Here is a 25,515-nt window from a genome sequence, read left to right as displayed (position 1 = left end):
TGAATATGCACAATTCCTTCGATTTCCACTACTGCAATTGTATCTACTTATGATACCTAAACGCAGTAAATAAAAACACACTCGTCATATTTTAGAATTTCCTTTTAAACAGTTGAAGTCTGCTTTTTTCATCTGATTCTAAAAACAACTTCGAAAATTTCTTTCAGCAAACGAGCCTGCACTGTACAAGTAACGCAGATATGAAAATTGATAAAAACATTTGAACACAGTATAGCCCTATTTGATTTACATACCTACGAAAAAGCTCAAATTGAAAATCGCTTCAAATGGCATTCCAGCAATAGCTAGATAGTGTATATACTTATCTAGGCTTACACTCCAATCCAATCAATTCTCTAGTTTATTTAATTCACCAAAATACGATACTATTATCACAAGCGACACTTAAAAATGAAAAACAACCCAAATTTTACAATCAGTCTATTATTAGCATTGTTCTTCAAATATACTAAACAGGAAACATAGACAGTAAAATTCGGAGTATATATACCCTGTATCAATATGCCCATAAATTGGCAATTGTCTTGTTTCCCCTACCTGCGTAGAGAGGGGAAGGCCCAACCAACATCCAAACTTACGAGATGGAGAAGAATAGACACAGAACCAACATGATTGTCCTCAGACATTATAAACCACTGATGAGTAAGATAAGCCCATAATTCCACGAAGTATACCTTGAAGCAATTGCTCCTCTCACTAGTATGATGATATATGTACACCAGAGCACCAACTTCATGGAAAACGAACTTTATGGTAAGCATGGAGCAGAAGAAAGTTGCAGCTATGTCAGCACCGACCAAATATGTACAGCCATGACCAGCAGGTAGATTCCCAGACAGAAGCCAAGTTTTAAATCTTTACCCAGCAACTGTATCAATCTACTGATATGTGAAAAGAAATAGTCATATAAGTATAAACTCATGAAATTTGCAGACAACTTTACTTCGGTGCCAAGTAAAAAGTGTATAATAAAAAATTAATAAAGGGACTAAAATACAACTGATAATCAGCGAGTAGGACTAAATATAAGAAAGGATTCATGTTTGGCTCAAATATAGCAAAGGAGAAAATTAGTTACAGCCCAAAATGGAGAAGGATTGCCTACTTGGATTACCAAGAACTATTTAAGAACCGTAAGGACTACCGGAATATAGGTTTTCCTGATTGCTATATAGGTTTGGTGTTGCCCCCTATGGTTGGTTGTAATATTTTGTATCTTTTTATTTTTTTCTTTTTAAAGCATATTCCTCCAGAAGCACATAACATAGCAGACATTTCAAAGCTTCATAATAATGCTTTCTGAGGAACTCTAAATCATAATTGCTATGTTGATATAGTAGCAGCTTTAGGCTAGGGAAAATACAAAAATAAATTGTAACTGGACATTTGAAAGACCCGGATTCTCCCCTCACCCCTCTTAAGGAGTCTATCCTTGTCACAAATGACTAGATGTCTCAACCTCCCCTCTTAATTATAGTCAATATGCCTATTATATTTTTCTACCATCTCAGCACCCTCAACTAAGTTAACTCCTTCACTAACAGACTTCTAACTAATTTATCACTGAATTTCTAGGGATATATGGATCACTGGATGGCATTCCTTCCTATAAACCATAATGATTTTGAATTAATTGGTGTAATAAACAAGTAGTCTCAGTCCAACAACTATTAACCTTTATCCAAATAAGAAAATCTGAACTTTTTCTTAATCATTTGAGGCAGTTACAAATATTAGTGAAAAGAGGCCATCCAATTATCCAACATCCTTCCATGGCAAAGATGACATTAAAATTGCTACAAACAAATTTCAATTACAACATGCACACCTTAATGGGCTGTATATTTCTAACAGAAGACACAGAATGGAGTAGTGATCTTCGGATTAGTCAGAGTGTATGACATGATAAATTAGCATATCTAGAACCAATTTCCATCCTCCACAGGTCCAGTAAAAAGATCTGCATGCACAAGGTCACACCACCAACAGATTTAGCAGACAGCAAAGGAGGAAAAAGAGGATTTTGAACTGCAAATTCAAACATCAGACCTTAACACTATAAGTAAACATGTGGAATTGAATTAAACCAGGAACAAGGAACCAATGGTAGTCTGACCCAGAACCTTGGAACTCCGGTCCAGACCATGAGAAGCAACCTAAGCAGATAAAAAACCATTGTTTAAAATGTTAATTGATAAGGAAAATTGAAAGAAAGATAAGGAATAAAGACAGAATATTTCCATACCATATAAGTTAAAGCAGCATAGCGTTCCTCTTTCAGGTAAAGTGGCTTGCCTCGTGACATTTCAAAATCCTGAAGCAAAGAACATGGCAAATGGAGAAATTTAAAGAAAGTAAATACGGTAAATTTGAACTTCTTAGGTTCAGTTACATATCAAGTGCCAAAATCCTGACAGCTTAAACAGAATTCCAAGACAAGAATTTCAGACTAAAGCAAAATTTCAGACTGAGCTCCCGTTCTTGTAACCTTTTCACTCTTTGAGAGCCTAACCTTACGATTATAACTAGCTAAATATTTCTTTAACTGCTTTCTAAATAATTATTGTTAAAAAGTGAACTTTAAATCTAACTCAATCATAGTAAGGTGAGATTTACACTCACAAATATAATATGATTTTGACCTTATTTCTATTAGATGTGGAACTTCCAACACACTGCTCTCACACCAAGGCATACTCATCTCGAGCATGGGATTTCTTAACAATTATACATAACTTTCTAGGTTCTACCAGCTTCTTAGTTGCAGAGAAAAAATAATAATGTTCTGTATGTCCGTAAATTTGACAAAAGGTAAACTTACCTCCTCACCAAAAGCATCTAAGTAAAGAGAAGGCCAGGGGGCTTGACGTGCAGATCTCTGTAGTAGGATTGTTGTTCTCTGCCAAGCACAAATACAACTCATTATATATTCAGTATCCAAGAAAAATAACTACTTAATAAAAAGCAAGAGATGTGTCAAGATAGCTCAAAAAGAAGATTCAAAGGGCAAGATGAAAAGCCAAAAAGAATAACAACGGAAGCAGACAAGTTATTCAAAACTCAATCAAGTTCAAGTAAGAACATGATACCCGAATCAACAGAAACACTCCAGTACCAGCTCCACATGTTACTGCATGAGTTTGGCATCCACTTTCCCTAAAGATTAAAAAAATCCTTTAAATTCACACAAATAAGCAAATGCACTAGAAAAATAGAACCAAGGTCAAGCGAAAATTTCTTATTCAGAATAATACCAAAACTAAGAAATAGAATACAACTACAAAAGCTGTAGACCAGTTAATTCTCCTAATTTGACCGTTATCATCATGCAACATGTATATATCACAAGACTACATGAAATGAAAGTTACGTTAAGCAGCCCATTGACAAGGGTCTCCAAAAAATTACTTTTATAATCCTTGCGAACCAGTCAATAGCAGAGACTAGATATAACTACAAAAGGAGAAAGACCCGATCCTCTTCATTGCGACACCAAGAAAAAGAATCATCCTAACAAAACCAAATTAAAAATGCCATCAATTTCCAATACCTTTGAACATTATTTCACCTTGAACACCTAATTTTGTATTCCATAAGTAGTCGGCAACTGATAAATAGAACTCACTCCTACGATGATTGTTAGATATATCATTAGATATCTTATCACTATCTTTATCTTCAATCCATTTGTTATTATTCTTTACATGTATTTTGGGCTTAGCAATTACTTCCTTTATTACAAATAAAGTACCCTATGTGTATTTTCAATACAAGGAATATTAATCTCAAACCTATTTTCACTATATTTAATATGGTATCCAAGCCTAAGGTTCTTTTCAAAAAAATTTCCATCGCCTCTATCTCTACACCCATCGTTGCCGCCGCCATCTGCCGTTGTCACCATCGCCGGAGCACCAATTTTGACAAACGACCACACCATTCTGCTCATCACGGCTAGGCGACTCCAACATCGTCAGTTTCGTCGTCATCAAAGGTCTAACACGCTCCCACCCGCTATTCGATAGTCTGCAGCATCAATCACCATCGATGAACTCACCTCTATCTCGACTTCCTGGATCTGTGCTTGGTTTCTTCGTTGGCGCACTTTGGATTTTTAGGGTTTCTCCCTCTCTCCTCTAAGGGCGTCTTCTGCTTCATTTTCCGCTTCAACGGTTTCTTCTACCTCCATTGTGTCTGACCTATCCGTCTTTCCTAATCTTGTCAATGTGTCCTTGCCCATTGATATGTTAGATGGAAAGAATTATGCGACTTGGGAATCAGACGTTAAACTTTGGCTTGAGTCATGGGTAGATCATCTTACCGTCAAAAGAACTAATGTTGCTTTCGATGATTTCTTTCGTTGGAAGCGAATTGAGGCTTACTTATACATGGCTACCAAGAATACCATCCACTCTTCTCTCAAAGCAATGTTTCGTGCATATGGTACTTGTTATGAAGTCTGGGAACATGCCAAATTATTGTACACTAATGATACTCAACGTCCCTATGGTTCTTGTCACGACCTGTTTGATGTTGTTGCTCCTCGCACTCGGAACACTATGGCTGAGTATTTGGGTAAGATGAATACTCTTTTTCATGAATTTAATGAAGTCTTACCTTCCGCCTTTACTCCTGCAGAAGAAATAGAGCAACGGTTAAAGTTCTTCATGGTTTTGACTTTACACGGACTTGCTGATAAATATTCTCATGTTTGTGATCAAATTTTGGGTTCTCCTGTTATACCTAATTTTACTTCTCATTGTTCCACCCTTTGGTGTGTGCCATTTAACCCTTCCAAGGATACACCTGGTTCTACCACTGATTCTTTGCTTCGGCATCTCAACATGATGATCGCAATCGCTCTCACAAGTCAAGCAAAGGGCGTCACAAGTGTGACCATCGTGGCAAGCTAGACCACAAAATTGAAAGGTGTTATGTTTTACATGGTCGCCCTCCTCAATCGGCTGCAAACTGATCCTCTTTCAAAATCATCTGCTTTGGATCCCCCTTCATCTGCTCCTACCGACAAATCTGCTCTCTTCAATGAATTTCTTCAATGGTGTGAGGATTGTAAGCCCTCTATTTCCATTGCTTTTGTTGCCCACATAGGTACATCATTCGCTGGTTTGACTCACTCTTCATCTATTGGTCCTTAGGTATTTGACTCAAGAGCCACAAATCATGTTATTGGTAACAAATATTTGTTTTTCTCTTTGTCTTCTCCGGATAATTTACTTTATGTTACAATGGCTAATGGGTCCAAGGTTTTAGCTCGTGGTGTTAGGCTGTTCATCTTTCTTCCTTTTTTGTCCATTGATAATGTTCTTTATGTTTCTGGGTCTCCTCTTAACTTGTTATCCATTAGTCGTCTAACTCGTTCACTTGATTGTGTTATTTCCTTTACCTAAACTTTTGTTTGTTTAAAGGACCAGAGTTCAAGACAGGTGACTGGCACCAGATGTCAGTCTCATGGTCTTTATCTTGTCCGCCCTTCTTCACATGTTCATGCAATTATGGTGCAACTTGTTCCTGCCTTATCCAAGTTGTCCAATTTCGTGAGTCGTGTCAGTTAAACATAGTCGTAGTTCCTTTCCTCGTAGTGTCTCACACGGTGCTTCGTCCCCTTTTACCTTAGTTCACTCTAATATTTGGAGACCTAGTCGTGTTACGTCTACTTTAGGCTTTTAGTACTTTATTATTTTCATTGATGATTATTCACGGTGTACCTGGTTATTTTTAATGAAAAATCGTTTTGAATTATTTAACATATTCCATTCTTTTTTTTAATGATATTAAAACTCAATTTGGTGTTCCTATTAGAATTTTGAGCAATGATAATGGCTGTGAATATCTTTCTCATTCTTTTAAACAATTTATGGCTCCTCATGACATTCTACATCAAACTTCTTATGCGTATACACCTCAACAAAATGGGGTGGCTAAGCGTAAAAATAGACATCTTATTAAAACAGCTTGCACTCTTTTAATCAATGGTGAGGCTCCTCAATATTTTTGGGGTGATGTTGTTCTTACTGTGTTATCTCATTTAATCGCATGCCTTCTTCGGTTTTAGATAATAAAATACTCATTCCGTTTTATTTCCTCGTGAACCTCTTCATCCCTTACCTTTAAAAGTTTTTGGGTCTACGTGTTTTATTCACAATTTTAATCTTGATCTTGATAAGTTGTCTCCTTGATCACACAAATGTGTTTTTTTAGGGTTTACCCGATCAAAAAAAGGATACACATGTTTTTCTCCTTGTCTTAAACACTATTTTATTTCTGCAAATGTCACATTCAATGAATCTTCTTTTTACTTTAAAAGTGAATCTCTTTCCAATACGTCTGCATCTAATACAATTCATATTCCTAGTACTGTTACTATTCCCATGATTTGTGGTCCTCCAAGGATGTTTGTCCAACACCACTTCAGGTTTATAGTCATCGTCATCATTCTCAACAACCACCTAGTGACTCAACTCAAATGCCAACTACTTTGTCTCCTCTAGCTCCGACAACCGAGTCTGACCTGCCAACACCTAAGCTTGACCTTTCAACATGTGACCTTCCAATTGCCCTCCGAAAAGATATACGTTCTACACGTAATCCCTCTCTGCATTATGTTGCTTTAAGTTATCATAGGTTGTCTTCACCTTTGTATGCTTGTCTTTTGTCTATTTCTTCTACGACTATTTCAAAATTTGTTCATGATGCCTTAGCACACCTTGGTTGGCATCAGGCCATACTAAATGAACTAAGTGCTCTTCATAATAGTGCAACTTGGGAGTTTGTCCCATTACCATCGAGGAAATCTATTATTGGTTACAGGTGGGTTTTTGTTATCATGTTGGTCCTGATGGTACTATTGAATGTCTCAAAGCACATCTGGTGGGCAAAGTTACACACAAATCTTTGGGTTGGATTATGATGTTCCTTTTCTCCCGTGGCAAAGATGGCTTTTGTTTGTTTATTTATAGTCATGGTTACTTTTCAACAATGGCCTCTTTATTAACTAGGATTTAAAAACGCGTTTCTCAATGGTGATCTGCAAGAGATTTATATGGAACAACCTCCTAGATCTATTGCTCAGGGGGGAGTCTACTGGGTTAGTGTGTTGTCTTCACAAATCCTTATATGGCCTAAAACAGTCTCTTAGGGCCTGGTTTGGAAAATTTAACAATGTTGTTAAACAATTTGGTATAATTCAGTGTGAGGCAAATCATTCAACCTTTTATCATCACTCAAGTGCTGGATATGTCTACTTGATAGTATATGTTGATGACATCGTTCTTACAGGCAATGACAACCATGGAATCTCCCAGATGAAACATCTTTGTAATATTGGAACACTCGGATATTTCTTAGGGATTGAGGTGGCACAATCCAACAACGATGGTATTGTTATTTCTTGAAGAAAGTTTGCATTGGATATTTTGGAGAAAATTGGATTGATGAATTCAAAACCTGTTGACACACCCATGGATCCTAATATTAAACTTCTACCAAATTAGGGGGAGCCTGTGTCGGATCCCAAACAATATAGAAGGTTAGTTAGGAAATTAAATTATCTTACAATTACTTGTCCAGACATTTCCTTTGTAGTCAGTGTGGTAAGCCAATTTCTTAATTTCCCATGTGAAGATTTTTGGAATGCAGTCATTCGCATATTCAAGTACATTAAAGGATCTTCTGGAAAATGATTGTTATATGGCTCCAATAATCACACAAGAGTGGTTTGTCATTCAGATGCTGATTGGGAAGGGTCTCCTTCTTATAGAGGGTCTACATCCGGATATTGTGCCTTCATTGATGGTAATTTGATCTCTTGTAAAAGCAAGAAACAAAGTGTTGTAGCTAGATCTAGTGTAGAAGCAGAATATAAAGCTATGGCTTCAACCACTTGTGAGCTTATTTGGCTTAAGCAATTGCTAAGAGTTACAATTTGGAGATGTCACTCAAATGACACTTATATGTAACAATCAAAATGCTCTTTATATTAGTTCTAATCCTGTCTGTTGGAATATAATCAGCTGTTACATATTTCTAGGAAATCAACCGCTACGTAATCTTGTAAATTAGGGTGATTGATTCCATATTATTATGTGTCTTTATTGTAATTGATTTTATTCAATAGTATAAATACATATTGTGTGGTCTACATTATACACACAATACATTCAGAACATATACAATTCTATACGGTCTTTCATAAGAGGACCAAACACATTGAAGTTGATTGTCATTTCATTCAAGAGAAGATTGTATCTGGAGACATTAAGACTGAATCGTTTACTCAAGAGATCAATTAGCAGATATTTTCAATAAATCGTTACGGGGACCGAGAATTAATTATATTTGTAACAAGCTTGGTCTCCTAACTCGAAATATTTACCACATTTGTAAAATGTAGTCGAGAGAATAGTATAGAAAACTACAAGATAACATCATAAAAATATAAAAGGAAACTTCAAGTCTAAAGATGAAATGGTGACGGAAACAAATCTGCAAAGGTGGAAAAATAGAAAATACACTTTCATGCATAGAAAGTTATGTTAGAGGCCCGAGTTAATGACATTCCAGCCACCAATAAGCTTGAGAAAGTAGTTCAGTTCAATCTGAACCGATGTAGAAAATTAAAATAGAGACAAAACATTAAATGCTCAAAATGCATTCTTGGCATAAAGAGTTCAATAAATGAAGAAACTGGAAAGAAATGAACCTGCAGCATGATTTCCAACTTGGAGAACATAATCTACCACATAGTAGGCACAAAGCAGGGTCTTCAAGAACGGTTTTGCATGCAAGGCACCGCTGTTTGATACACCTGCTTGTATAGATGTTGTAAGAGTAAATGAAATAGGAATATGGTACCCTACATAACACAACATAATAATTAAAAGTACCTCTGCAAAAGATCCTGATAAATATTGGGCAATCTCATTAACTCAAACGGAACAGCAGGTGTTACATGCATATTTTGTTGAATTCTACCAGATTCAAATTCCTTGCAAAAATGACGACACCAACTAGAGACTGTAGCTCTTGAAAGTTCATCCTTGAGAACCACATCAAGAGAGGGAATTTTAAACATGTTCTCGAGTTCATGAATTTTAGTGACCTCAAACATCTCAATGTTGGCATTGCCCACTGTGTCCTGTGGGACACTCCACGATCTATCCAATATATTTTCCTCATCACAAAATGGTGGTGGAATAAAAGAATAGAGTATCTTCCACAACAATGCACATCTTCGCAAATATGGAAAAGTAAACCTCCGAATAGCATCTTTAATATCAACATTAGGATCAAAATAATTTGATACAATGTACTGTGAGGCATTTGCAGACTCATTCATAACTTTATATATGTCAGTAATCAGACAACCTGAAAGATCTGAATCCCTTGATGATTTATGCTTAGATTTCTCATGATACAAAATTATAGCCTGCATCCAAAAGAAATTGTTTAAGAAATAGACACACCGAAAGAGAGCACATTTAATTAAGTTGGAAGTAGTGTGACCAACCTGGGTTACAGATACTGTATAGAAAACATGAACTAGGGACAACAAGGATTCTTCACAAGACAAAAATGGGTGTGGTAGACAAAAGAGAACCCACATCAATGTTGAGAAAGGGTCATGGGCAAGTACAGGATCTGAAGCTTGCCTCCAAAAGCTGTCGGTGTTTGACAGATCCATTTCAATATGCTTCAAGATACTTAACATGTCACCTGTGGATATATAGTAGATATGAAATGATAACATTAGTAATATATAAATACAGTTATGAATGGAACAAGAGTGGAGCATTTTCTTTTTAATAGAAAAAGGAACCAAGGAGAGCAAAACAAAACCACTCCATTTAATTTTGTCTGCAGATCAAGAACTACCTTACTGTAGAATAAAAAAGAATCAAAAGAATATATTTAAGCAAATTTCAACAGGGTGGATTGCATATAATGTGCACAAATAGATGGATCATAACTATTATTAGCATTAAGAAACTAAATTAGAAGCTTACATGAAAAATAAGGGCCCGTTTTTGGTAGATACAATACCTATTATCAATTTAAGTTTATAAAGATACAATTCTATTCATGTAATAAGTAATTGAGCTGCGAGCTTTTTAAATTCCACACGAGTGGAGAGCTTTGAAGCCTAACAAATTTCAAATTATAAAAATTGATCTTAATCAACTAATAAATTTATAAAAAAGTAATCCTGTTAAATGTGAGAACAACAAAACATTAAGTTGTATTCTTCCAGTTCCATATTGAAAAGTAGTATAAAATTAAATACACTAATAGTATATCATTTTGTGCTTGAAGCAAACAAACTAGGACTAAGAACAAGAATCATACCTATCCCAGAATTGTCACTATTTGCATAACTTGGAGAAAACCCAGCACAAATTGATTCTGCAAAGAGTTGAACACCTCTAAATCTTTGCAGAATATGAAGAGAATTTTTACTTCGTGTCTTTTGAACAAGTTTCAACATCAGGGATAATATAAAGCCACTTGAAGATTTGAGTTCTTCATACAAGGCACTAAGAGCATAGTTTGGAGTAAAAGATGTCTTTCCACATCGTGCAGCAATTTCCATAGATGTCAAAGAGTACTTAAGAGTGTCCCACATCAACATTGAGTGGTTTATTCTTGAAAATCTTGATAACTTTTCTTCTTTGCAAGGGGAATACATTTTTGACAGTACCCGCAGGAAGTTTTCAAGATTTGTCCTAGTTCTGTCAATGTGATGCAAAGGAATAGAATTTAGGAATTTAAGTTTCCCCACTGCAGTGGCAGCAGATTGCAGAAGCTTTAAGCCAGACTGCAGGCGAAGTGAATAAGTCAATTCACTTGATTCGGCCAAGGGGGGAGCAGTATTTATTGAACCAGCACTCAAGATGATAGACTGCTTCAAAGGCTTCTTTAATTCTCCAGGTAAAGTTGGCAAGACACAATTTGCAAGTCTGCGGCACACAGGGCAGAGAAACTCTCCCTTGAAAAAAGGAATGAACATTTCAAAAGGCTGAGAGTGAAAAGATTGTACAGGCATCATAACAAAATGAAAATAGGTATTTAAAAAGACTTAAACCTGATCTGGGTCAACAATATGTCCTCCTTCAAAAACGATTCTTCTGACAGATCTGTTAGTCACAAAAACAATAATTACTCCAGAGCAAAACAAGAAAAAATGACTATTGACTCATTACTTTGTAATCTTTTCTGTATTGCCTATATATGTGTGCAACATTTAAGTTCATCAGCTTTGATTTGACTGAAGAACTCAATCATCTGTACAAATAATGATTAATAATGACTAAACTTAAATTCTCAAACATTTTTGGTAGGTTGGTACATAAAATTTATGGTGAAGGAAGGCTCTATTCATTCCAAGGCCCCGAGGCAAGAACTTACAGTGACATAACACAGCATACCACCCAATGAAGGATATGAAAACAATTGATCCTCCAACAAAAAAGAAAATACATATGAGAGAATACACGAAGGTAATAATGAACTATAGGGATCCTAACCCCTTAACATGACAATAAGAGAAACCACTCAAAGAAACACGAGCTCTACACCAAGTGGGTAGATGCTCAATGCATTACGTACAAAATATAACACAAAGAGCAGTTTTCTACATAAACTTGGCTTCTATTCAGTTAAACCAGTTATCAAAATATGGTCCAACGGCATCACACAACACTCCAAAAGCTTGTTATAGCTGTTTCAATCCCAAAATCCTCTTTTAGTTCTGTGGTAACAAATCATTACCATTATCCACCTATAAAAAATGCGTCAACTACAAATAAAACTATGCAACGGATAGAATAGCAAGTTGGTGGGCAAGTACAGAAATTTAGGCAAACAAGCCAAATTTCCGAACATGACCATTAATTTCCTTCTCCCCATTTTCTTGTTCTGCTTCTACAACCCAAACCATGCGACTGAAATTCTGGTGCAGTGCAAATTTAAGATTTGTGTTTGATCTGGAGATCACATGTTGGCCTGTATACCAGAGTTGAAATACAGTTGGAAAGTACAAAACTATGGAGGATAGTGGCTTCAAAGGTATACATTTTAAGGTTGCTTCTTTCTAGGCTTTAGATATCATATTTCTAAGTGCTCCATCACGTGAGAAACCTTTGGCCTTGATGTGTGGATTAATGCACAGGCCCATACCCTGAATTAAAATTAAACATCTTTACTGGAAATGAATTAATCTTAGATACGAAGTCATCAAGGCTCTGATACGAAGTTAGAAATGAATTAAATCTTCCTCAACCTTAAAAGCTAGCCCGGTGGGGTTGTCAACTCAAGCCTAGAATAAGGAGAACATATTCTTTAACAGCATGGGACATCTGAACACAACCTCATGCCCAAGGACTGGACATTTGTAGGTAACATCAGGAATGGAGACACATATATGGATTTACTTTATATTCTTTACAGTCAAAAGTACACAGGACAAACCTAATACGATATGCTAATAAGTCTAAAAGAAACACACCTTTCTCTCAATGAAGATAAATATCGATCAAGACACCCTTGATGTACTGCATGCCCACAAGAAGAAAGATGAACACCATCACAGTCCATAGGGCCAAATTCATCATATGTTGAATGCTGTGACGTAGATTCCACAGAAGCAGACTCGTTAGAAGTAATTCCAGACATAGAAGAAGTTTCTGACATCTCTAGCACAAGATCAGCTGTATATTTCCCAAGCAACACAGATCCAGTGTCTATTACAATATTTGAATTCTCCCCAGCAGTGGAAGCTCTGTCATCCATATTCATCAAAATCGAAGATAATGGAAGACGCATTTCATCATAAATTGAGAAGTACATACACTGCTCTAAAGTCTCAAAAGAATATGGTGGTGCCTTTTCTTTTTCATCATAATATGTGTCTGGGAGCTGAAAATTTACCAGTGCTGGGTACTTATTCTTGACATATTGCAGAAAAGTAAGAACTTCCCCAGGCTTCCCAGAAGAAGATACTTCTTCTGCAGCAATCTGTACAAATTGATTTAAGTGGGAAGATGAAGTTGTTTCTGAACTAACTGTATTCCAGTTCATTGTCGATGTATTAGTCTCCTTGGTGTTGATAAGAGGTGTGTGTTCTTTATCTGATTGGCAAAGCTTGGCCCATGATGGGGGGCCCCTGTTAACAGAGCTCACAACCCTAGATTTCTTATACACCAAAAATACATCAATTAGGCCAGGTGATAAAATAAGCGTAAATGAAGTTTTAAAAAAGGCAATGCAACAGACTACAACCTATGCTTGATCAAGCCTATAGTAGGTATGACTACCAGACGTACCTGAAGAAGTACCAAAAATGAGATGGGAAGTTCAGAATTGTGGTCATGACAAAGGGAGCAAACAACTTGCTTAGTATCAGGTTCTTCAGAATCTTGCTCATTGTCTAAATCACCTTCACGACCAAGTTGAGAACCATCATCAGCAGTGGTATCAATGCTGGCCAAAAACTTAGTCTGTTGGGCTCTCATCTTTTCCTGCATTAGAAGCAAGGAAAACATGACCAAAGGGTGAAGACAGACAAATTGGCAAAATAGAACAGATCAACATGTTTAGATGAGAACGTATACCAAAGCATGTTGAGCTCTATACAAAGGATTGCTTGTAATTGCATTGCATGCACATGGGAATTAATATTTATAATGAATAACAGATACAACAAGAAACGAAATCGATAATTAAATATGAAAAATATTTGCCTTCATGTAACCAAATCATATCTTTTAACACTCTCCCTCAGGCTGAAACATATGTATGGTATGGTCTAGTTTGTCAATTATGGCAGTCTCTATATGGACTGAATTTATCACCCAAAGTATGGTTTGGTAAATTTAGTAAAACTACGCAGATTTTTGGATTGAAATAAAGTGAGACAGATTGTAAAGTCTTTTATTGTCATACTTCCCTTGAGAAGTGTGTTTATCTAATGGCCTATAATGACATAGTTATGACAGGTAAAGATGTCCCTGAGATTTCTCTACTAAAAGACACTTATTCAGCCCTTTTCAAACCAGATACCTTGACTGTTTAAAATGTTTTCTTGCTATTGAAGTGACTAAACAAAGGGAAGGTGTTCTAATTTCACATAAAAATATGCTCTTGACATTCTGGAGACAAGTTTGACAAATTGCAAGCCCATTCATAGTCCCATGGACCTTGTTGAAAGGATTACTTATAAGTCATGAAGGATGGCATCGCTCTAGTACCATGCTGAGAGGAGAGAAACGAAGGAATATAATGAATTTTGTGTGTTGTGTACACACATGGGCATTCGTATTAAAATGATGGTAAGATATTTCCCTACCAAATAACATCATATCTCCCCATTTAATGCAATCAAATTATATCTTCAACACTCCATCTCAAGCTGGAGAATATGTATCATACGATACAAGCTTGTTACAAATGTCAATAACACAAGACCCATTGAGAGAATAATGTCGGCCAATTGGTTGTTGGAGCTATAAAGTAAATAATGACAAATGATATATTTAACACTTCCTATGTGAATCATGAGCAAGGTTATCAAACTCGAGAGTTTACGTAAACTCGTGGGAGTCTAGTAAACTCAAATCGAAAACTTGAATCATAAACTCACAAGAGTTTACTTTAAATAAAATATATACATATATATATATATATATATATAAATAATATAATATTTTATTGTTATATGATTTTATAAATAACTATTTAAAATTTTTTAATGAAATATTATTATTAGATCATGAGCAAGGTTGTCAAACTCAAGAGTTTATGCAAACTCGTGGGAGTCTGGTAAACTTAAATTGTAGACTCAAATCATAAACTAGCAACAATTTACTTTAAATAAAAAAAATTAAAATATATATAAATATTATAATATTTTATTGTTATATGATTTTATAAATAACTTTTTAATTTTTTTAAGGAAACATTATTATTAGATTATTATATTTTTAAATATTTGTATATGTTTCTATATTATATATTATATTTTATATTTTATGTAGAACAAAAGGTGGTTGGACCAGGCCCAAAAGCCCATAATAGAACAAAGAACCCTAAACTTCATCTTTAACCAAACTTTCCTCCAACCCTTGGCAACCCTACAATGGCGAGCGAGTGAAACAGTGAGCAAGCACCACAGCGAGAGGGCACTACGGTGAGAGCGAGCGGGCGTTACGGTGACAGCGAGCGGGCGCAACGGCAACAACGAGTGACAACAATAGCGCGTGACGACAATAACAAGCACGAGGTCGATGGCAAGCACAGTGACGCGAGTGCGAGAGAGGGTGATGTAGTGCAAGAGGCTGCAACTTCGAACAAGTGACATTGGAGCCCTAATCAAGTGAGCGTTCTTCAAAAATGCCCTCCATACAAACTCACCAAATCGCTTGCAAACTCACGAGTTTGAACGAGTTCACCAATTCTACACTCGATTCTACCGATTCTACATGAAAAACAAGTTTGCTTGTGAGTTGACTCGGAAGCCTTGAGTGGACACGTAAACTTGTCTGAGTTAACTCACGAGTTTGATAACCATGATCATGAGTCAAGGTTGTAACTAATGTTGACCTGACCATATGTATCATGAGTCAAGGTTGCAAGTAATGTTGGAGGATATGACTGCTTCTATTGAGTAAAACCTACTTGGATAGCACAACAACTGCCATAGAGAAAAAATGGTCAAAGGACATGGTAGTTTTTGGAAAGAAAAAATGCTCAAAGGATTTGTGCCAGTTGATCAACTTCTAAAATTGTATTTTCACCACACATGATATTGTATTTTCATTAGAGGGAATATTATCTCTTGAAAGAGCTAGAGACGTCATGTTACCTACTCCGGTCAGAAATTGAATATAGATTTGTGGCTTTGGCCACTTTTGAACTTGTGTGCATTCAACAACTCCTTAAAGACTTGAAATTTTGTGAAGTTCTTAACATTGTCTCCAATCAAGTGCTTCATGAGAAAACCAAATACAAAGAAAAATTGTCATTTTGCTAGGGAGAGTTGTCTAAGAATCTTAGGATCAGATTTATCAGCTCTAATAATGACCAGCTTTGGACATTTTAACCAAGTCTTTTAAGAGGACTTAGAATTCAATTTATATGTTCCATGTTTGCTAACAATTTATATGCTCCAACTTGAGGGGGGTGTTAAAATAGTTTATTATTTGTGCTACAACCTAATTAAAGCTGTTTTTTGTTGTATCTAGCTTAAGGGTTAAGGGTCAAAGGTTGTATCCTTTTTCCTTTGAATGCACATGTTCTCACCTTTTTCATATATATATATATATATATATATATATATATATATATATATATATATATATATATATATATATATATATATATATATATATATATATATATATATATATATATATATATATATATATATATATATATATATATATATATGTATAAGAATACATCAGCTAAGGTAATACTGCATCCTTTAAATCCATGTATTAAAACAGAATAACACAATAGCCTACCATTATTGCAGCCTGCCTATCTCGAGCTTTTGCCTTGCGTTTCTCACTTTCAGAAGCCAATGATGAGATACTTGAGTCTCTACTTGGAAAACTTTCAGAAATATGACAGACAACTTCAGGGGCAAGTTTTTGTAACTTGGTCATGCATCTGTTGTCAATCTCAGCAAATTTCTTCAGTAAGCTTTCAATTAGAGTAAATAGACTACAACCACCTGCTTCTACAAAGTTGTCTACATTCTCCCTCCTATGCATTTCCATCAATAAAACAAGAAGTGTCAACAGGCTTTGTTCACCAAAAGAAGTTTGAATGAATTCTCCAGACAAGGCTATAACAGGAAGCTGTGCCACATCATGGCATGTATCCTCACTAGATTCCTTTTGCTGAAAACAGATATCTAATGATAGTGAAAGTAAATGTAGTGCAGGTAGAAGAACACTATCAGGAGCACGAGAATCAGATGATTTAAAAGTGGAAACAGCATAAAATATTGCAGCCCGGATGATATGTAGAACAACTTTGCAAGTCGCTATTCTAGCTATCCCCTTCAGTGGAGGATGAATTTTGGTCCACTGGGGCAATTGGGTGGTTAGTGCAGAGACATTGCAAAAGCGCAAGTATCTTTCTTCTGCAACTTGTAAATCCTTTGAATTCCAACGTAGATGATACAAATCCAATTCTTTCCAAAACGTCCATCGCAATGAGTACATACCCTAATATAACAAATAAAAATATCAGTACAATCAGGCTAATAAAAGAAAGTGATAATTTTTTACAAGAGTTAAACAAACCTGATTAAATCCAGATGGATTCGAATACACGGCTACTGCATCTAAGATGTCTTGAAGTTGTTCAAACTTGGAGAGATCACGGGGAAGAGACTTCACCAATTGACTATGTGTGGCATCACCAGTGGACAACTTATAAATTAGTTCTCTTTTCAAACTTTCAGCAGTAGTTAGCCCACAAAAGCGTCGTTCCTTTATTATCTGAATAATAAGAGTAAGCATTTCCTGTACTAAAACAGGTTCATATCTGAAAATAACAAAACAATCATTAAAAAAGCTAAAGAAGTAAATCATGCAAGAGCAAGGAAAAAGGGGAAACAATGCTAAGAATGAAGCATAAATCAGCAAATGTCCCTGTTTCCAAATAGAAAATAAAATTTTACAACAGGTAGGAAACATATTCAGGTGAGATGGACACTCGTCAGTCTTTGACAGTTTCAACATAGTACCAATTATGTATAAAGATCAAACTATTGATGAGAAAACATGCGACGAGTGATGCATGACAATGGCAAGGAGGATACAACTAAAACACCATTATCACTCATTCGGGTTCTTAAGATTACCATCATTTGATCCTAATCAAACTCGGATAAAAACAAGACGAGCTTATTAGGAATGGCAGCGGGACAAGGCAAGGGCAGGTTTGACTATCCCCATTCCCATACCCAACAGATATGAAATTTCTATTTCATGTCTATCCCCATTAAGTAATAGGTATACATATATCCACTCCCTTGCTATTTCAAATATGAATTAAATAATCTTTTTACAAAAAATAAAAATCATAGCAAAGGAAAAATGTTATTTTCAAGGATTCAATGTAAAAAGGACACATTTTAAGGGTTTACACAATTGAACACTTCAAATTGAAAGCACAATATTCTCATGTGCCCTAAAGATATTAAAGGAGTAGAAATAATCAAATATGTGCCCTAAAAACTATTTGATTTAATGAATTGATGTTTGTATTTCCTGAAATACAATTCATCAATTGAACAACACTGAGGAAAAATTGTGTAATTAACGTTGTGACAAGAAAGAAAGAACCTTAAGGGATCTAGGCGAACTTTGTGAATATTGAATAAGTCAAACATCAATTGAATGAGAGAACGAAAAATTGGGGCAAAAGAAAGAAATAAAGGTTTTACAAATGAAATGAAACGAAGGATAAGAGTGAACAGTGAAAATAAGTTTTTTGGACTACTTAATTAACTATATAATTTAAACCAAGGACAAATATAAGGACAGAGGTGGATATGTACATACCCATCGTCATCCATATCCCCATCTTCAATTTAAAAATTGTGTATTACTCATACTTATACCCATCCACGATCAATATGGGGATTTCTAGTTAAAATTGGGAAACGTTTGGACAATACTTGTGAGAACATGTTTATGTGTCATCTCTAGAGCTTATAATTATGTATATATGTATGTATATATATATAGACACCGACCATTTTTTTTCTCATTCTTCATAATTAAAATTAAATTTCAACACAAACTCAAGTGGGGTTGTGAATTGTCGATACTTCAAACCTTCGAAAGGTGCTGGAATTAAGGGGAGTACTGTATTTATTATGAGTCTCCAACTAACAACTAAAGCTTTTAAGAGGGTTCGCCATTCACTATTTTGAACAATATAATGAGACAAGCAATTTGTTGAATTGGTTGTGATTGTAAATGGAGCCATTTGATTTTGTTACTCAACTTGCTCAAATAAAATTTGAATACATAAAATTCCAAAGATACAAAGGACAACAATGTTTGTAGACAACATTCACACTTAGTTGTTATTGCATAACTGCATATGGGTTTGGCATTCCTGCAGCAATAAAAGCAAGAACTAAAATGGCTCCTGATAAGTGGGAAAACTCAGTTAACTTGAATTATTATTTGATAATCAGCATAAATCCCAATGTATATGAATTGTATTACAATTGAGTGGTGGAATATGTGGAGGGTGTGCACCACACTTGCCAAAGCTTGCTATTAAAGTTACATGAATTTGGATGTGATGAAAAATCAGTTAGTTCCAATCTCAGTTCCTCCAAAAACTTCACATGCCATGGATCCTTCTCCATTAACCCCTTCACATGACTCCACTTCAAATTGCCCCATTGCTCTTAGGAAAGGTATTCAGTCTATTCATATTTCACATCCTATTTATAATAACAACACATGACAAGAAATCCAATTTCTGCAACTACGTATTCAACTAACTGCCTTATAAACAACACATGACTAGAAATCCAATTTCTGCAACTAGGTTTTATCTTTTCATTCAGAATAGCACTTACTTCCTTCTCCAAATGATCATGGTAAATTTGACCAAGAAATCACAACTCAACAAACACAGACCGAGATAAGTAGTTATTCCAACTGAGTTTTGTCGTGGTAATAGTCGTAGCAGCAGAATAAGGAGCATGTAGAAGTCATTCCAGAGACACAAAAATTAAGAAGGGAAGAAACACTAAGTCGTGAAGGGAGTGCCTTGACTAGCTATCTAAGTGTAATGAACCAAAAGAATAAAGACAGAAACATGTCCAAAAGACAACAAAGAGACAAACAACGATAATCTAGAATGATTCTAACATCAGAAAGGCAGCGCACGAGACACATGCCTGGTGAAAAGCTGAAAATGATCAACCAAGTTTGGGTTGTGCTTCACATACCAAATTGAATTTGGAATGTGATAAAAAAAATAACGAGTTCCAAGCTCACCTGATGTATATTTGCATGAAAAAATACGAAGAGTATATTACAAGGAAAAAAAACATATCCTATCATTAGACCAGGTACATACACCCAAAAAAACATATTTATGAAAGTTGTAAAGTACAATAACAATCATAGTGTTAACAAAGCTCTTACATTGGATGGGAGCATAATTGAAACACCTTTGCGAATGCAACTAAATCTATTAATGTGAAAGAGAACAGTTTAAAGTTGTGCTTATAGTCTGATATCATCATTATAAAGCATTGAAAGTTGACAGTAAAATTCCTATTTTTAAAATCACAAAAGATTTACTTAAAGTCATGACATGATTGATCCTACCTTTGATTGCCAATGATGATAACAATAAATTGACGCTGCTAGACTTTGATGGAGATGATAATTTTTAAGATAAGTTGGTTTTTATGATGATGTTTAGACTCGGACAGATGTTGCTAAGGAACTAGGGGGCTTTTGAAATACACTAGGAGACAAACACAAAAAAGAAGGCCGTTAGTGCACACAAATGTAGGGAAAATTTGGGGAAGAAGAGAATGACAGTGAACCAAGTGAAGACACCACGAACGAAAGGGTACAATTCTAATAGATGAGGAAGACAAGATGATTTGGATCTTTAAGAGGTTGAACATTCTTATTTTCATTTTGCATTTGTCTATTTGCACTTTTAATGTCTTTAGTTACTCGAGGCTTTATTTTTTGAGGGTTAAGGGAATTAAGCACTTTGTTTCCTTGGCCTTCTACAATATATTTGTTTTAAGAACTATGAGTTCTAATTAATGATGATTAGTGAATGAATTTTAGATTATTTTTCTATTATACAAACATACATATATATTATTGATTATTTATACATACAAAATATTAGAGTAGTGGTCATCCCTCTATTTTCTATCCCACTTTTGGGGTCGTCACTTTGCTCTGCTATCCAGAAATAACAACTACAACAAGGCTACAAAGTTTCCTAAGTAAACAACTTTAATGACTGTCTCAGAGAATTACACTAAAATCCCAGTGGGTTCCAATTTCTATAGGAAGAATGCATTGCAATGCTTATAGGACAGTAAATGAAGATGAGCCATGGGATCCGGTTTCCACAATTCCAAGCTTGAGGCGCTGAATTTTAGGACAGGTGTATTATTAGGGTATAAAGGAGAAGTTGGTTAAGACGTTTGAATATTAATGGGCTAGTTAATTAGTTAGGTAGTTGAGGTGTTAGTAAGGTGTAAATATGTGAAGAAGGACAGAATAGAGGTAGAGTTGTTTGTTTGTATATTAAGCATTAGCTCTTTGTAAATGGAAAAATCCTTTGTAAAAGGAGAAACGCTTTCGGAAAGGAGAAATCCTTTGTGAAAGGGTTATCCTTGGAAGAGAGACCAACATTTATAAAATGATGGTAATTAGATGAGTTCAACAAGATAGATGTAGTAAAGAAAGGCATCCCATACAAGGACAACGAAATTCATGAGAACATTTTTACATTCAGAGTTAGCATAAAAGAGCTGCAAAACAACAAAGGACTGACTAAAGTTACAAAGGGCCACAACAAAAACGGGTCAATCCAGAAAAACATTATATTGTTTATGAACTTGCATACCATTAACTTCCAATAGTACTGCAAATTTAAGGATTTCAAAATAACAAACATGCATGAAAAGTTTTCTTTGTTGCAAGAGACTACATACTCGCTAGATCGTTCAAGATTTAGACTTAAGTAGTTTGACAGCCCAAAGCGCTCCAGAATTCTACTGACAAAGAGATCTTCTGGAGCAAGTGCAGCACAACACTGAAGAAGAAATAGATCAAGCTCCAGACCTTGTTCAGACCTGTTGCTTGTCGAAATAGCAAAACAATATAGTATAATGAAATGAATGAGTTTCAACCCTCATAAAGTATATAGTAATACAAGATGGACTTACCAGCGTACTGATCGATACAATTCACATGATAGTAAAGCAGCATCTCCATTTTTACGCCACATTCCAGCATGGACTTCAGCACAAAAGACCCTAATCCGCAATGGATGCTCCATTATATTGGCAGAGAAACCAAATGGATGGCTTCCTCGTAAAGCTTGTTCAAAGAAGTCATTGTAACTAGTTGACAATGAATTAGAAGGAGAAGCATGAGTCACGTCTGAGACTTCTGATTGACAAAAATATTTTTTCATTGCCTTTTGTAACAGCATGGAAAGCAATCTATGTAACGGAATGTGCACAGATATATCTTGTGAACTAACATCATAGACTATTTGTGGCCAATCAGGTAATGATAGAAAACGTGGACCATCTGATTCCACGAGAAAATCTTCTTCCATGGCATTATCATCAGAACTAGCACGAGTACAGGTATTTTCCGAATCCATTTCACTATTTTCAGAACATTGCTTACCATGATCTTCACTTGTACTGGCAAGCCTACCAAACGCATATTTACCCCTTCCAAACTTAGATATTGTTCTCTTAAATGCTGAAAAATTGCTATCACAGGCACTACCACTGTTTGGAGATAATAAATTAGGAGGTACAGCATGGATATTCTCAACTCTAAACCAATTCTCAATAGCCCTTAAACACTCACACATCAACCCAGTGACAGCACGTGGAAGAGGCAGATTTGAAGATGCATCAGTTTTTATCTCACAAAGTTTTGGAGCGGCAAAGACACTACTCCTGCTCGTAACATTACATGCAGAGCTTTCCTCGGATCTCCTCCCTACCTTTGCAAGCCTTACATTATCCCCATCATCTGAATCATTAATTTTAGAGTTCCAAGCAGTTTCACCATCTATTTCCCCCTTGCTAGCATCAGAAAATGCCCCATCCACCAATACAGAGTGAATATTGGCAATATAATGCCCTAAAATAAAAGGGTAGTGGACATTCTCATTTTCTTCTTCTATATGTTGACCTGTTTCTCTCTTTTGAGGGTTCATTCCTTGTACAAAGGACAGAAGTCTCATCCATGTTCTCGAGATATCTTGCTGGTCATTGGTTACATATTTGGACACTACTACATGGCTCATAACAAATCGAATATCTTCAACAACACGTATTGTTGTCTCAAATATATTTGCCCACCTGGATACCTACAAAAAAATCCTATTTTAATGAAATGTCATGAAAGAAGACTAGAAACATAATAATCTTGAGAAGTATACCCACATTCATTAACATAAAATTCTTAACCAACTTCAATACCAGAACAACTTAAAAGTTTATAGAAGGATGAAAACCAGACAGACATTCTTTATCCTGGCACATCTTGACATTATAACTACGAAATTGTAACAACTCGTTACCTGTAACCGTCCATCATCAGAGCAAGAAACGAAAATATTTTCAAGGCATCCCAATAACATGGTTAGTAGATTGATTTCCTTCAAAAGGCGTGGGATAAGAGTGGGCACTGTAAGTATCTGCACAGAGAACGTTGGTAGTAGTGGGTACTTCTTAAGAGGAGAGTCACTGGAGTCTTTTGTGGCCTCATTTATGACACTTGGATAGTAAGCGAGAAAAACTTTAGCAAAATCATACTTAAAACTTTGTTCTCCCAACAATTTCAAGAGTAGCTCATGGAGTTTCTTTACAACAACCTCAGTTAAGAACCTCTCAGCTCTCACCAGCATGTTAATTAAACCATCAGAAGAAAGCAACAATCTAGCAACAAAACTGAGCAAACTCTCACTGTGCTTGCAAAATTCTAGAAGCATATCAACCACAGCATAGGTTAGCTCATTTGCTGGCTGCTTTCTTTCAGTATATTCACTCGCCAATGTTAGCTTAACTCTCCAACAATTGAAAAGAGAACCGAGAACAGGATCAACAGAGCTCGCGAATTCCTTCGGAAGCGGTTGTATCTGTTCAGCACCCTTGTGCATTGAGCAGAAACCCTCACGCTTCCATGCAGTCACATCCCCACAATCACAGCAACCACCACCCGTGTATATAACACAATAATCATGACCCTTGTGATCCCCTTTCTCAAAACAAGGAACACAGATAGCACATGTTGGGTCGTGCTCACATGTTCTACACCTGTAAGCTATATCATTGTGGCCCCAAACAGCCCCACAGACACCCCTCTGCCCAACAGACATCTCGGAAAGCCTTCTCAGAGCACCACCAGGGTCACCCTCAAACATCAACCACTGCAACCACACCATGCTCTCATGAAACCTCTTTTTCATTATCACACCCGACATCTTTTTAGAAGTCAATCTAGATGCTTGAAAGGCATCTGCCACTTCTGCATCAGTAGGCAATATAACAGACACCAGCTCAGGTATCAAAGCCCTCTTATCCTTAACAAAAGCAACCAAACCAGGCTGGTCAAGCTGCTCCTCAGGAACACCAAACTGTGCAAGCCTCTGCAAACCAAGCCAAAACCACATATCAAACACACAATTCAACAGTCTGTATCCATTAACCAAAAAATTCATCCAATCCAAAACGACAGAAATATTTCAAAACAGCTTAACCAATCCAAACAATTCTTTAGTCAAATGCAAGGAGAATCAAACAGTCACCAAGCCACCAAGAATATGAATCTTGATAAAGTAAAAAAAAAAAAAAAAAAAACAGGTGAATCGTAGAAGAGGCCTTACCCGAACGACACGATCGCGAGGTTTGAGGGGTTGGCAATCGGAGGGCGAATCGATTTCCATGTTATCGGCCATGAGGGAGCGACAAAACCGAAGGAGGCAACAGCACAAGGAGCGAGGATCGAACCCGGAACCTTCACTCCCCAGGTTTGATTTTCTTTCACTTTAATAATTCCGCAGCAAAACGAGAAATTGAACGGTGAGAAGAACGAAGAGACAATACGCGCTGGTTAAAACCCTAATGGAATTTCAAGAAAGCCCCAAATTTTTGTGCGCAACGAAATCCCATGAATCATTGTGATAACGATGATGCTGAATGCAGCAACTCACACTCGAACACTCTTTCCTCGTGTCTCATGTCTTCTATGTATTACTCTATGACGTACATAAAAATAAGGATATTTATAGGTAAACACTTACTTTAACTTATCTGTCATCCATGTCATTAGTAATTAGATTTGTTTCTTAGTTTTAATGAATAGTTTATATTTATTGCTTAACTCTTTTATTTTTATTATCTAAAAACATGACTATAAAATATTAAGAGTATTTTTACTGCATGATTATTATGCTTAATCAAATTAAAAATAATTTATAACTATTATTTTATACATCTTATATTATAATTTTATAAAAAGTTATAGATATTTCTATTATAAAATTGTAACATTCTAAAGTTAGCAAAAAAATATATATTTGTATGGTCATTTTTAGGCATAAATTTTTTTATAATGTCTATAAAAATTAATATTGCAGATTGGAATGTACAGCTATTTTTTGTGTCCACTTATTTTACCTCTTATCTTTTATATCCTTATATTTATTTAC

At 35.7% G+C, this 25,515-nt stretch overlaps 1 protein-coding gene across 3 annotated transcripts; it reads right to left on the bottom strand.

Annotated features, from left to right (window-relative positions):
* Window positions 1-266: 266 nt before the first annotated feature.
* On the bottom strand, window positions 267-25,052 carry LOC114183774 (E3 ubiquitin-protein ligase PRT6). 3 transcript variants are annotated; one of them, XM_028070901.1, is made up of 19 exons: window positions 24,691-25,052; window positions 23,386-24,453; window positions 22,004-23,172; window positions 21,770-21,916; window positions 17,346-17,589; window positions 16,557-17,267; window positions 13,359-13,553; window positions 12,542-13,227; window positions 11,120-11,171; window positions 10,384-11,023; window positions 9,548-9,753; window positions 8,925-9,466; window positions 8,741-8,845; window positions 3,111-3,177; window positions 2,843-2,920; window positions 2,267-2,335; window positions 2,071-2,177; window positions 1,850-1,981; window positions 267-902 (listed from the first exon to the last, which is right to left on the bottom strand). In XM_028070901.1, exons 1-17 carry the CDS (start codon window positions 24,760-24,762, stop codon window positions 2,103-2,105), a joined length of 6,126 nt encoding a protein of 2,041 aa, XP_027926702.1. In that variant the 5' UTR covers window positions 24,763-25,052; the 3' UTR covers window positions 267-902; window positions 1,850-1,981; window positions 2,071-2,102. The 3 variants fall into 3 exon arrangements, with proteins under 3 accessions (XP_027926702.1, XP_027926703.1, XP_027926705.1); XM_028070902.1 differs by having other exon boundaries at window positions 267-899; XM_028070904.1 differs by having other exon boundaries at window positions 21,770-21,910.
* Between the last annotated feature and the right edge of the window lie 463 nt (window positions 25,053-25,515).

This window comes from Vigna unguiculata, chromosome 5, assembly GCF_004118075.2.
Source record: "Vigna unguiculata cultivar IT97K-499-35 chromosome 5, ASM411807v1, whole genome shotgun sequence".
Lineage (NCBI taxonomy): Eukaryota > Viridiplantae > Streptophyta > Magnoliopsida > Fabales > Fabaceae > Vigna > Vigna unguiculata.
This window is presented reverse-complemented; position numbering and strand designations above follow the sequence as displayed.